The sequence below is a fragment of the Hordeum vulgare genome, chromosome 4H (genome assembly GCF_904849725.1).
Source record: "Hordeum vulgare subsp. vulgare chromosome 4H, MorexV3_pseudomolecules_assembly, whole genome shotgun sequence".
NCBI lineage: Eukaryota > Viridiplantae > Streptophyta > Magnoliopsida > Poales > Poaceae > Hordeum > Hordeum vulgare.
Window position 1 is genome coordinate 40,213,416 of NC_058521.1, and position 13,428 is coordinate 40,226,843.

Below are 13,428 nucleotides of genomic sequence, written 5' to 3' on the forward strand. Positions count from 1 at the left end.
CCCTCCTGGCTGCCTTCTTCCTCCTCCTCCTCCGGATTCCCGTTCGAGACGGGGGAAGACCAGTTGGTCCACTCCTGCATGAGGTTCAGTCAGAAACATTAAGCATCACACGGAGATATAAATAAACGACTGAAATCAAGACAGTTCAATGCACTCGGCTAATGCTGCTCACCTGATTCGGTGGAGGGTTGTTCGCGCTGTAAGGCGTCACTCGGCGGGCTCCTTTGGGGTTCTCACAGGGACCCGGGATTTGGAGCACCCATGAGGTCACCTTCTCCTCGAGAATGCCCTCCACGTTGGTCCGAGTGGAATCCTCGGGCCCTGTGTAGTGCCACATAGCGTGGTGGCGGGCCTGCAGAGGCTGGATTCGCCGACCGATGAAGACTTCCAACAGGTCAATACCGGTGACCCCCCTCCTGACAACATCCACGAGTGCCTCGACCAAAGGCTGGATGTCGTTCCTCTCGGCTTTCGAGAGGGCGAGTTGCTTGGGTGGAGCGGGGCGGTCTAGACTAAATGGAGGCAGCCCAGTCGACGCGTTCGGACAGGCTATGTCCTGGCAGTAGAACCACGTCGACTGCCAGTTCCTAACCGACTCGCTCAACTGGAGAGCAGGGTAGCTACTCCGACTCTTTTTCTGAAACCCTAAACCCCCGCAGAGCTAGAGGAGATGCGTCTTGTCATCCGACTGACTAAGACGTTTGACGGTTTGAGAGCGGGCGGAGAAGATATGTTTGAATAAACCCCAATGGGGGGACAACCGATAAAGCACTCGCACAAAACAATGAAGGCAGAAAGGTGGCGATGGCATTCGGAGGGAAGTGATGAAGTTGAGCACCAAAATGATTCATGATACCTTTGAAGAAAGGATGCGGGGGCAGAGAGAAACCTCTGTGAACATGGCTGAGGAGCAAGACGCGCTCCCCCTCCCGTGGTGCCGGCTCGACCTCGTCGTCCGCCGGCAGCCTCCAGGACTTATGCACGAGCTGACCATGCTCTACCAGCTCCAGCAGGTCCCCCTCCGTCACCGTGGAGGGGAGAAAGTCTCCCTGGATCCACCCCGCCGGCAACGGCCGCCGCCGCCGCCTTGTTCTTCTTCTTCCTTGCCTCCATCTTGCTGGTCTGACCTTTGGTCATGGCGGCGACGGCGAGCTCTCGAGAAAGAGGGGAAGGGAAGGGCGTACAGGCGCAGGAGGTGGCGAGGAAGACGGAGCAAGCAAGAGCAAAGGATTTGGCGATTGTAACCGAAAGGTCTCGTCGCCCAGAGTTAAATAGAACACCGACTGGGTCGCTGGCGAGCGGGCCCGAAATCTTATCCACCCAACCAACCGCGGCGATATCGGTGGAGGAGTTAAAGGCGCGAGGATCGAGGAGTCAGGCGCTACTCAAGCGCGCTGACGTCGCCCCCGCTGAGCGCGCGGAACCCGAAATTTGAGATCCCGGAAAATCCGCCGTTGTCAGTTGACCGGTCGCGTCAAAAGATGTCGTGGAAGCACTCGGTTCCCGACTGTCTGTTTCGCAAGCACTTCCACTCGGAGCGTTGGTCGAGAGACATAAAATGGATAGAGGCAAGCAACGCCCAAGCCGAACCTAGTTCAGTCGGATCTGAACCTCAAGCACCGCTTCTACGTTTCAACCCCAATCATTCGGGGACTAATGATGGGGTCATAGTCCTAGGGTAGGGTCATAGGCCTGCCGTACACGTCCTATCCAAGGACTACCCCACACAAAGGACAGGACCCTAAGTCTGCCCCGACTGAATCAAGGTATCCCCGTCATCCAGTCGGTAACAGGCCCTGAATCATCCAGTCGGTAACTAGCATTCGGAGGACACCAGGCTCACCGACTGGATACACTCGGTATGTCGTAACCTCTCCGGAGGGAAACTGCCGTACGTTTCCGGGTGCATCTATTAGCATTTAGAGCATATGTTACCTGTAACGTCCGCATTCAATCGCCACTACTCCACCCCTGAGTCAGAACCGTTGTGGGGGGCAGCGCACTCTATATAAGCTGCCCTCCCCCACTGGTAAAGGGGTTAGCAAATCTTTGTACTCCATATCACACTCGGTAACAAGCTCCGAGAGCACTGAGACGTAGGGTTGTTACCTCCACCGCAGAGGGGCCTGAACTCATACAGCCTCGCCGTAGCTAGAACTCTGCCCATCTCATTCGTACCCTACACATCTACTGTCAGCCTTATACCCACGACATTACTTCTAGTCGTAAGTAGTCTAGTTCATCGGCTGAACAGAATCTTATCCCATGGAAGAAAGTCGGAGCTGCTTTTGCAAGAACTGGAGTTTCTCATCCACAGCACAGTCGCCCGTTTCCCATGGAATGTAAAAGAAAACAGAGGGTGCTCGAACTGAACAGAGACTATCATCCCTGTACGTGTCCGGTGTTATTCACTAAAATAATGCTGGATGTCTGACGAACGCCCATCACAACCAGATTTTTGCAGGGCAGCCTGCCACGCAACGGAGTAACACAAACAAGAAGCGAAGGGCCGCCGCCGCAGCAGCAGCAGCAGCAGGGCCCGTGCCTGGCCTGCTGCCGCCACCAGCATTGGATGCTGGCATGGCATGGCATGGCAGGCGTCTAACGCATGCCACCGCCCATTTCGTAAAGCGGCGACGGGAACCGACGGCCTCTTTCCTCCCGTCGGCCTGTTCCGAAGCTGCTCCGCTGTCGACCCGTCCCCTCCCCTCCCCTCCTCCTCTGCTAATCATTCTATGCTCGGCGCATGTCAGCCGCCGATCTCTCTTCGCCGCCTCGTTAAGCAGCCGCAGCAGCACGCAGCGAGCGCGTCCATCATCATGGCTCACATCTGCACGTCTCCCATCATGCTAAACACGCGCCTCCGAAACAAATCAATCAACCTGACCATGGCCCTGTTAAGTGTTAACGGTCAACAAAAACAGCAGCTTTTCAGCGACACCTGCGTCTGCACTCCGCCTGCTAGCTCGTTGCCGCCCGTGTGCTCCGCAGACAACAAGACCCTGCGCGGTCCAGAGCCCCAGTAGTGGCTTCAACTCCAGCTTTCAGGCTCCAGCAAGTTCAGGTTTCCTACCTCTTCACGACTTGTGATTTCCAGACGAACAGAACAAATCTCCATTTGCCAGTGCCGGTGTGTATCTGACTAGAGCTTCAGAAGCCAACCGGTTAGAAACACATCAGAAAAAGAAGCTGGAGCTTAATGGCATCGCTTGCAAGATTAGCACCACAAACCCCAATGATTACTTGTTACTGTTGCAACTTGTCTGTTAGGAAAGGATTATTGGAAACAATAATAATGCTGCCGTACTCCTGTAGTCTCCTTACGCATGATATCTGCCTGGTCCTTAGAAACATAATCAAATGGTCCATAAAGCTGCGAAAACGGTAGATCGATATTATTAATCATACTATAGGTTATCAGCACCGCCTGTGATTGATGGTACTACAATGTATTTCCCCCCTCCGTTTTTGGTAACGTATGTCCGGTCGAGACGAGCGAACCGCGTGATCTGCTACCGTGTGGAGAGGATGGTGAGGTGCAGATGCGCAAGGAACATCAATCATTCGGCCTGCTCTCCTAGCTAGCTGCTGCTGCCAATGGTAGCAGTAGCAGTAGCAGTAGCATGGCATGGAGACAGTGTCCGGCAGTAGGCTTCTCCTGCTTTGCCCTAGCAACCTTTTGTGGCCTTTTGTGTTCGTGTGAACACAGTGGCTGTGGCTAATCTAGGCGCCATTGTCAAAGTAGCTTGCGGCTGTGATGCTGTGGCTGCGCCGCTGGACATGATAACGGCATCTCTCGCTGGCTTTCCTCCATTACATTCCACATTCGCCCTAGGTTCGTTTGCAGCTTCTCCTTTCGAGCTGCGGCATGGACTACTTGAGAAGTTGAAGAGCAAACACATCTCCAGGATGCCAGGGCTCAAAACCTGTGCGCCAGAGGCTGGGCTGCACGGACACACACATCTTAGAGAGCAGAAGGGCGTCGACGGAACGGGACAATAAACAAGTCTGAAACTACGTGCAAACAGCACATGAATTTGACCGTGGAGGATCCGCGTGTGAGTTGCAAGTTCCCAGCGGGTGAGAAGAGGGTAGCACTGCCACTGAAGACAGTGGACTTGAGAATATTACTACTACTACTAGTATCTCTTCGTCTCAGACATTGGCCCCTTCTTCCCAGGAAGAACACGCAGCCCCAAGAATAAATCTATCTCCATTCCTCACAACAAGAAAGGAGTGCAATACTACATGTCATTAATGCCAAGGGAAAGGTGTCATCACCATGGTTAGTGAGGTGAGTGAGGAGGCCTCAGTCTTGAGCACACCGAAAGTTAAATAAAGTCCTGTCACAAAGCTCACCAGCGGTGCTCCTGACAGTACATATACAGATTATAAAAGGGGTAAATCGCTGTGTGTCATCAGGGTAACACGCTTTGACAGCGACGCCTGGGCCTGGGGTGGAACCCGGAATGGAAGGAGCACATGGGGGCCATGGCAGTAAATGGATCATTACTTCCCCCCCTCCAACACGCTGCAGGCCAAAGTAAAACGCAAGCGGCCCAAAAAAGGCACATTGATGCCGCGCTGCTGGCGGTTCATTCAACATCTCCAGAAGAAAGAAAGAAAGAAAGAAAAAGGTGAAATCATTCCCCGGGGGTGTGCAAAACAGGGGACATCACAAGACACTTCACTCATTAGATGTTTTGGATTACAAGGAAACAAGCAAAGCTTCTGTTAACGAGCAGTAGTACTACAACAACAACCTTCATCTCAGGAAAAACGAGAGAGATGCCAAGGAAGGTTCAGGAAAATCAACGGCAGTTACAGAGGTTACACTTGTCTGACAGGGTTGGCTTCACCAAGCGTATACCAAGCTGAACATCCAGTTGGAATCGGTCCTTCTTCCCTTGATTGATGCCAGTGACCAATTAGTGTTTGTTTCTAAAGGTAAACAAACAGCGCCACCAAGATGGCCTTTCTCAGGTAGCTGGAACGGGGAACGAACGCACCACATGATACTGACAAAGAAGCCTGAAATAGCAAACAAGGTTACCTACTACGGGCTCCCACTTGAAGAGATTAGAAACCATTCTTCATCACAGGAGGCCTCCCTCAAGGATATTCAGGTCAGGACCTTGTGAATGCCTCATGCTGCTTCCTTCCTGTACACAGAGGTCATTTCGAATTTCCAAAAGCGAAATCCTCCCTCGACCTGTTTCTCTCCTACACTACTCATCATCAGTCAGTTGCAATGAAAAGAAGCAAGTATGAATTGGGCTGAAAACGAATTGCGGTTTTCAGGTACGAGTTCCCCTCCATGCTAGCTCGTCGCCATCCGTCTTCTCCAGCGCGGCAACTTTGGCGCGATGGCCATGGGGAGGACCAAACTTGTTCTTCTCGCCATGAGGGAGCTCCACGGTTTCACTAACAGATCCAGACTTGATGTCGGTGGGTGGGATGAAACAATCCATGGACAGACCAGGGACATTGAACGCCACCTCCTCGATGCTCCATGCCTCCTCCATCCGAGTCTTGGTGTGGCTCATGGCCACCTCGCCGAAACGGAACAGGGTCACCGCCGAGCGCCCAGAGTGCGCAATCATGATGCCATCCACCGGCCGGTAGTCCTCGATGAATGAGTTGATGGTGGTCTCCCAGTAGACCGCATCCCCACCGGTTGTTGACTGAATCCGCGTGAGATGCGAGTCCTCGATGTGGACAAGAAGGCCGGTCCTCTGGCTGAAGTACCCGAACATGACATGCCTGATGATCTCGGCGAGGCCCTCTGTCCGTGCCTTGAGGGTCTCAGGGTCAGTGCACAGCTTCAGGATGAAGCAATCCTCCCCGTTCACCTTCCTCTCCCCAATGCACCGTGCACCGGCAAACATGCTTGCTGCAGTCAGTGGATCCAAGCCCTAGAAAGACATTGATCCAAACATTTGAGTAAAAGTGCAAGATGTTTCCATGGCTGTATGGGCACAGACAATGGCATACCAGGCGTGGGCTGGGCAGTGCAATTATACCTGAAGGGCACGGCGAAGGGGGCGAACAGGGCCTTTGGCGGCATGGGAGCCGAGCCACGGGGTATGGCGCCACACAAGCTTGCCATTGCAGCCAGCATGCACCTTGCTCCCACCGACAGCCAACTCGATGTACCACTTCTCAGGAGCCATCTGCCAGAGCACGAAGCGGCCTGGCTCGGCGCAGCGAGCCGCATTACGATTCTTGACCAGGCGGCCCGCGTTCTCAAACTCAGTGGCCACCATGCGCACCTTGCCCATGGCGTAGGAGTTTCGCACGGAGGCGAGGAGCTTGTGCCCACCAGAGGCCGCCAGGTACTGCTGCAGAATGTACTGCGCCGACGAGGTCTCCTGTGTATGTAAACAGAAAGTTTACACACCTCGTAATAACAGTAAATAACCATGTTTACTACTGGACATATATAACAACATCCCTGAATCAAACACCTTGGTGACAAAATTTCGCACATCTTTATCGTAAGGAACAAACAGCATCACTAGACAACAAACACAGCAGACATCAGTGAAGAAGACAAGGATCATACTTTTTTACAGCACTGTAATTACGGGTAAATAAGTGGAGTACGTTTTTACGGTATGTAGGACCATGAATTGAAGAATTAAGAGAGCTGAGACACGGACATTTGAGAAGAGATTTTGACTGGAGCATTTCGTCGAACACACGACGCGACTGGACCAAATCTAGAGCCAAGAAAGGCGGGAACGGCACCAAGACAGCGGCATGAGGAAGAGGAGGAAGAAGAAGAAGCGCTCACGATGGGGGTGTCCTTAATGCTGAGGTGGGGGAGCGGCTCGGCGGCGCAGACATGCACGGGCGCGAGCGGCGCGCCCATGACGCCGAGGAGCAGGCGGAGGTCGTTGCGGGCGGCGCCGGCGCCGGCCGCGGCGGCGGCGACCGAGGACGGCGTCCGCGCGAGCTGGCCGCGCACCCAGCGGCCCCAGCCCTCCCTCCTGGCGCCGCCGGCGCCGCGGGCGTCGCCGTCGCCGGACTCCGGATCGGGCCCCTCCATGAGCGGCGCCAGCATCTCGCCGCCGGCCCCCGGGCCGGAGAACCTGAGCGCGGCGTCGAGGTCGGCCGCCTCTGCGGACCTCCGGCGCGCCCTCGCCGGCGACAGCCCGCGCGCCACCTCCTGCTTGAGCGCCGCGAAGAAGCCCTGCGTCCTTTCCATAGACAGACAGGGGGAGGAAGGAAGGACTGCCAGCCAGAGTGTGGGCTGTGCTGCGTGCTGCGTGCTGCTGCCGAGGGTGTGTGTGCGGTGGTTTCCGAATTTATACGGAGGTGTGGGGCCGGGTGCAGACGGTGGGTCCCACGGGCACGGCCAGGGGACGGAATGCAAGCTGGAAAAATTGTGCGCGCGCGCGCGTTCGCACAGCGTGTGACGCCGATAGGGCGTCTGCATGTTCGGCTGACGCTTTTTTTTTTTTTTTTTTTTTTTTGTAAATAGTTCTTCCGATCCATATTAATTGTTCCTGATTTATCCCCTTGATTTTATAATTTAAAGCGTCCGCATTTATCAAGATTTAAGTTTTTCGGCAGCAGGAATTATGCCACTGAATTCGTGTTTTCGATACAAATTCAGTGATATAATTTTTTATCCCGCCGCAGTCGGCCTCATTCGTTAAATGTACGGTCAAAGTTAGATCTCGGAAAATATGGACGCGCTACATTGTGAAATGGAGGGAGTGGTAAGATAAGTACAATGCTGACTCTCTCACGGACGTGTTATCTCCAAACGGCGCCGTCGATCGAAAGTTCGGCCGACGGTGCTTCGGCCCCGGCCACGGCACCGTTGGTCGAACATTCGGCAGGCGGCGCTCCAGTCCCGACCATGACGCCGCGTTGAGTTCGCATTTAGGATGCTTTTGGTTACTCACATAAAGCCCAACCAGACACGCATGGAAAAAAACTAGATTGTTTGGTTACATGCGTTTATTGATGGGCATGTATCGCACGAATCCTTAAAGTACCTCTCGGCTTGTCTTGTTAGGCACGATCAACTTGGCAATTTCTCTAAATCCTGACCCGAACGACACACAACGAGTGCACATGGGTGGACACCTTTTCACGAGTGGAGGCTAGAGGGATGCGAGCAGTTGTGTACGTGTTATCTCTTCTACTTTCAGTAAAGTCCTCCCAAATCCCATTTCTGTTGAATATATAAACAAATTACTATCCGATTTAATTCAAATAAATAGAAAATAAATCATGACGGTAATAACACTGATTGAACTGTCATGTAGACTAGCGTAGTAGACGAATAGATTAAACCTATGGCACAAACTAGACATAAAATTTCTAGCATGATCCCAAATAAAGAGGACAAGATTGCAGAGGGTGCAGTGAAAGCAGAACTGTCAGCGTTGGTGTTGTCGGTCATGTCGTTGATGAAGAGATTGCCGAGATAGAGAATGAAGTCGTCGTTCGAGAAGTAGTCGCTGCTAGCAGTCGTGCGAGTGCGCTCCCTAAAAACCTGATCACCCCTCTTCCGTACAGGATCACGGGAGCTAGGGTTTCGGAAGCCCGTCGTCCCTTCTCGTGGTGCACACCGAAAGGAGGGATGGAGAAGACTAGAATAGCGACACAATGATCTCGAATTGTGTGAAACCATATGTTGTGATGACGATTTGGTAGGGACTTCACGTGTGTATATATGCGCTTTCGGGTAGACACACGTGGACTGGACCATGTACGAGTCAGTTACAACCCATGATCTGACATCTCACATCGTGACGTGTCTGTTATGGACTTTTCGTTCCTGACTGACAAAAATAGGCGCGTAGTTATGAGCTCGGCTCGGCTGAATCCCGATATGGCGTGGTGAGGCGAGCGAGGAAGAGGAGTGCGTGAGGGTCTCTTCTCTTCTCATGCTCATACAAGTGTTAGAAGAGCTCACCTTATAAGATTGTGTAGCTCTCTCCCAACTAGCGGTGCATTTTATATCACATTACGTGATAAACCCTTTGGAAGGGATCTGCCAAGTTTTTAGACGTTTGGATATAATCCAACACAATAACTCTCGAGTTCTTCAATTTTTTGATACATTTCAATCTCCTCTTCACATGTCTTGAGGACTTCATATTATATACTTGGAACTGTTTATCTTTATGATCACAGTTTGATTATCATAGTTTATAGGATAGCCGGTATTGGTTTTTTCAACCATAGGTAAGTCCATCAAGATATCACGAAGCCATTCTTCTTCAACACTGGTTGTATCTAATATTGTGAGTTATGCTTCCATAGTTGACCTCGTTAAGATGGTTTGCTTGCAAGACTTTCCGGAAACAGCGGCACACCAAGTGTAAAAACATAACCACTTGTGGCCTTAATCTCATGAGCATGAGATATCTCGTTTGAGTCATTATAACTCTCCAATACCCTTGGGTACCCGGTGTAGTGATTCCAATAGCTCGTAATGCCTTTCAAATAGTGCATAACTCTCTCAAGCGCATGCCAATGATCATCTCCAGGGTCTGACACAAACTGACGTAGTTTTCTCATTGATACACTAATTTTGCATCCTGAACTACTATTGATATTTGTGTTGATCCTGCTATTATCCCTTATTATCATACAATTCTTATGTTCTTTCTCTCTGAATATGCAAGGTACATCACTGAGAGGTAAATATCCGGAAATTGGAATTCTGGACCAGGAAATCAAGAAAAAGGCAGAAAAACCAACTTGCTCCAAATGACCTGAAATTTTACGAAGAATTTTCTGGAATATTTTAGAGTTTATGGGCCAAAAATATACTGAAGAGGGGCCACCAGCTGGGCACAAGACAATGGGGCGTCCCGTGGCCATATCGTGATGGCTTGTGGGGCCCAGCTGGCCCTCTCGCGACCATCTTCACCTATATGGTGTGTTTTACCCTAGAAAAATAAATAAAAAGACATCTTTCGGAATGAAGCGTCGTCGTCTCGAGGCGAAAACCTAGGCAGAGGCCCTTTTTCTCTCTCGCAAAGAGATTCTGTCGGGGAAAATTCCCTCCGGGAGGGGGAAATCGAAGCCATCGTCATCACCAATGCCTCCTCCTTCGCAGGAGGACCAATCTTCATCCACATATTCACTAGCACCATCTCATCTCCAAACCTAGTTCATCACGTGTATTCAATCTTTGTCTCAAAACCAGAGACTGGTACCTCTCGGTTACTAGTTGTGTTGATTACGTCTTGTAGTTGATGCTTGTTGGATTACTTGGTGGAATATATCATTTACGGATCCTTAATTATTATTATTATTACACCTGATCTTGAACATGTTGATGATGTGTGAGTATTAGTTATTATTCCTGAGGACATGGGAGAAGTCTTGTTATAAGTAATCATGTAAAGTTGGTACTCGCTCGATATTTTGATGATATGGATGTTATTACTTCTCTTAATGGTGTCACTTGAACGTCGATTACATGACACTTCACCATGTTATGGGCCTAAGAAAAAGTCATTGTGGAGTAACAAATAGATGATGGGTTGCGAGAGTGACAGAAACTTAAACCCTAGTTTATGTGTTGCTTTCATAAGGGGCTGATTTGGATCCACATATTTCATGATATGGTTAGATTTATCTTAATTCTTCTTTCATAATTGTGGTTCTTGCGAGAGGGGGTAATCATAAGTAGGTTGTTAGTTCAAGGAAGAACAACACCTTAGCACCGGTCCACCCACATATCAAATCATCAAAGTAGCTAACGTGAATCAACTCAATATGATGAACATGACTAGACATAAATCCCCATGTGTCCTCAGGAGCACTTGCTTTATATAAGAGAACTTTCATGCATGTCCTTTGCTCTAAAAAGGGTTGGGTTACCTTGCTGCATCTTTGCTACTATTTCTACTTGTCACTTGTTACGAATTATCTTGCTACAAAACTATCTATCACTGTTACTTACAACACTTGCAGAGAATTCCTTGATGAAAATAGTTTATCATTTTCTTCTGCTCCTCGTTGGGTTCGACGCTCTTACTTATTGAAAGGACTATGATTGATCCCCTATACTTTTGGGTCATCACTCATAGCAAACGACATGTCAGGCCTCGTGGCACTCGCCAAATACATAAGCGAGCCAATAATCTGAGAATACCTCAGTTAATCTCTAGCTATCCGTCGATTCTTTCGAAGCAACCTACTAGGATCATATGGATTTGGAGAAAGCTTGCAGTCGCTATACCCAAAGCGACTCAAGACCTTTTTCACATAGTGATATTGAAGCAGTGTAATCCCACCATTCTCATCTCTTGGCAGCATGATGTTCGAAATAACATTTGCCACTCTTAGATCATTCATCTCAAAACAACAAGATAAGAAATCTTTAACCTCCTTGATTAAATCAAGTTTGGTTCCAAAGATCAATATGTCATTGCTACTTCTCAAACGACAACGCCAAAATTTGACACGTTGACGGAGACTTGCTTGCGTTGGTTTTTCCCTTGAAGAGGAAAGGGTGATGCAACACAGGAGTAGTAAGTATTTCCCTCAGTTTGAGAACCAAGGTATCAATCCAGTAGGAGAATCTCGTCAAGTCCAGAGTACCTACACAAACACAAAAGAGCTTGCACCCACCGCTATAAAGGGGTTGTCAATCCCTTCAAGATTGTTTGCAAAGTGAGATCTGAAGGCGGAAAGTGCAACGAAGTAAAAGAGTAAGGCTGAAAATATGGTGTGGAGTAGACCCGGGGGCCATAGTGTTCACTAGAGGCTTCTCTCAAAATAGCAAATATCACGGTGGGTAAACAAATTACTGTCGAGAAATTGATAGAACCGCGCAAAGTCATGACGATATCTAAGGCAATGATCATACATATAGGCATCACGTCCGAGACAAGTAGACCGATACTTTCTGCATTTACTACTATTACTCCACACATCGACCGCTATCCAGCATGCATCTAGTGTATTGAGTTATGACGGACAGAGTAATGCTTTAAGCAAGATGACATGATATAGAGGGATAATCTCAAACCAATGATGAAAACCCCATCTTTTTACCCTTGATGGCAACAACACGATGCGTGCCTCGCTACCCCTTTTGTCACTGGGTGAGGTCACCGCACAGTATGACCCAAAACCAAGCACTTCTCCCATTGCAATAATCATAGATCTAGTTGGCCAAACAAAATTCACAACTCGAAGAGAATTACAAGGATATGAAATCATGCATAAGAGAGATCAGAAGAAACTCAAATAAGATTCATAGATAATCTGATCATAAATCCACAATTCATCGGATCTCGACAAACACACCGCAAAGAAGATTACATCGCATAGATCTCCATGAAGATCATGGAGAACTTTGTATTGAAGATCCAAGAGAGAGAAGAAGCCATCTAGCTACTAGCTATGGACCCGTAGGTCTATGGTGAACTACTCACGCATCATCGGAGAGGTCATGGTGTTGATGAAGAAGCCCTCTGTATCCGAATCCCCCCTCCAGCAGGGCACCAGAACGTGCCCCAGATGGGATCTTGCGGAGACAAAAGCTTGCGGCGGCGGAAAAGTACTTTCGATGATCTCCTGATTTTTTTTGGGATTTTAGGGAATTTATAGGTGAAAGTCCTAGGGCAGAGGTGGCCCAGGGAGCCCACAAGCCTGGGAGGCGCGGGCCCCCCTGGTCGTGGCTAGGGGGCTTGTGGGTCCCTGTAGGCCCCCTGCCCTGATTCTTAGGCTTCCCGATCTTTTTCTGTTTTTGAAAAAATCTTTTTGGCTTTTTCGTTCCGTTTGGACTCCGTTTAAAATCCTCCTCTGAAAGGGGTCAAAAACATGGAAAAAAACAGGAACTGGCACTTGGCACTGAGTTAATAAGTTAGTCCCAAAAAATAAATAAAAGGCATACAAAATATTTAAAGTTTGACAAGATAATAGCATGAAACCATCAAAAATTATAGATACGTTGGAGACGTATCAAGCATCCCCAAGCTTAACTCCTGCTCGTCCTTGAGTAGGGAAGTGATAAAGAATGAATTTTTGATGTGGAATGCTACCTAGCATAGTTGTCCTTTGCAACTTCTTTCATGTGACATGAATGTTCAGATCCGTAAGATTCAAAACAATAGTTTGCTATAGACATGAAAACAATAATACTTCAAGTAAACTAGCAAGGTAATCATGAACTTTCAAAATAACAAGGCCAAGGAAAGTTATCCCTACAAAATCATATGGTCTGACTATGCTCCATCATCCTCACACAACTAATGTAAATCATGCACAACCCCGGTACTGGCCAAGTAACTGGATGTAGCACTATAGGTGGAATAGAGTGTGGTGGTGGGTGTGAGACAAAAAAGGAGGAGATGGTCACATTGACTCGGCGTATCAAAGGGCTATGGAGATGCCCATTAATAGATATCAATGTGAATGAGTAGGGATTGCCATACAAAGGAT

At 49.2% G+C, this 13,428-nt stretch overlaps 1 protein-coding gene across 1 annotated transcript; it reads right to left on the reverse strand.

Moving 5' to 3' along the window:
- Positions 1-4,675: 4,675 nt before the first annotated feature.
- LOC123447781 lies at positions 4,676-7,276 on the reverse strand. Its single transcript, XM_045124450.1, has 3 exons — positions 6,797-7,276; positions 6,024-6,371; positions 4,676-5,915 (listed from the first exon to the last, which is right to left on the reverse strand). Exons 1-3 carry the CDS (start codon positions 7,208-7,210, stop codon positions 5,298-5,300), a joined length of 1,380 nt encoding a protein of 459 aa, XP_044980385.1. The 5' UTR covers positions 7,211-7,276; the 3' UTR covers positions 4,676-5,297.
- Between the last annotated feature and the right edge of the window lie 6,152 nt (positions 7,277-13,428).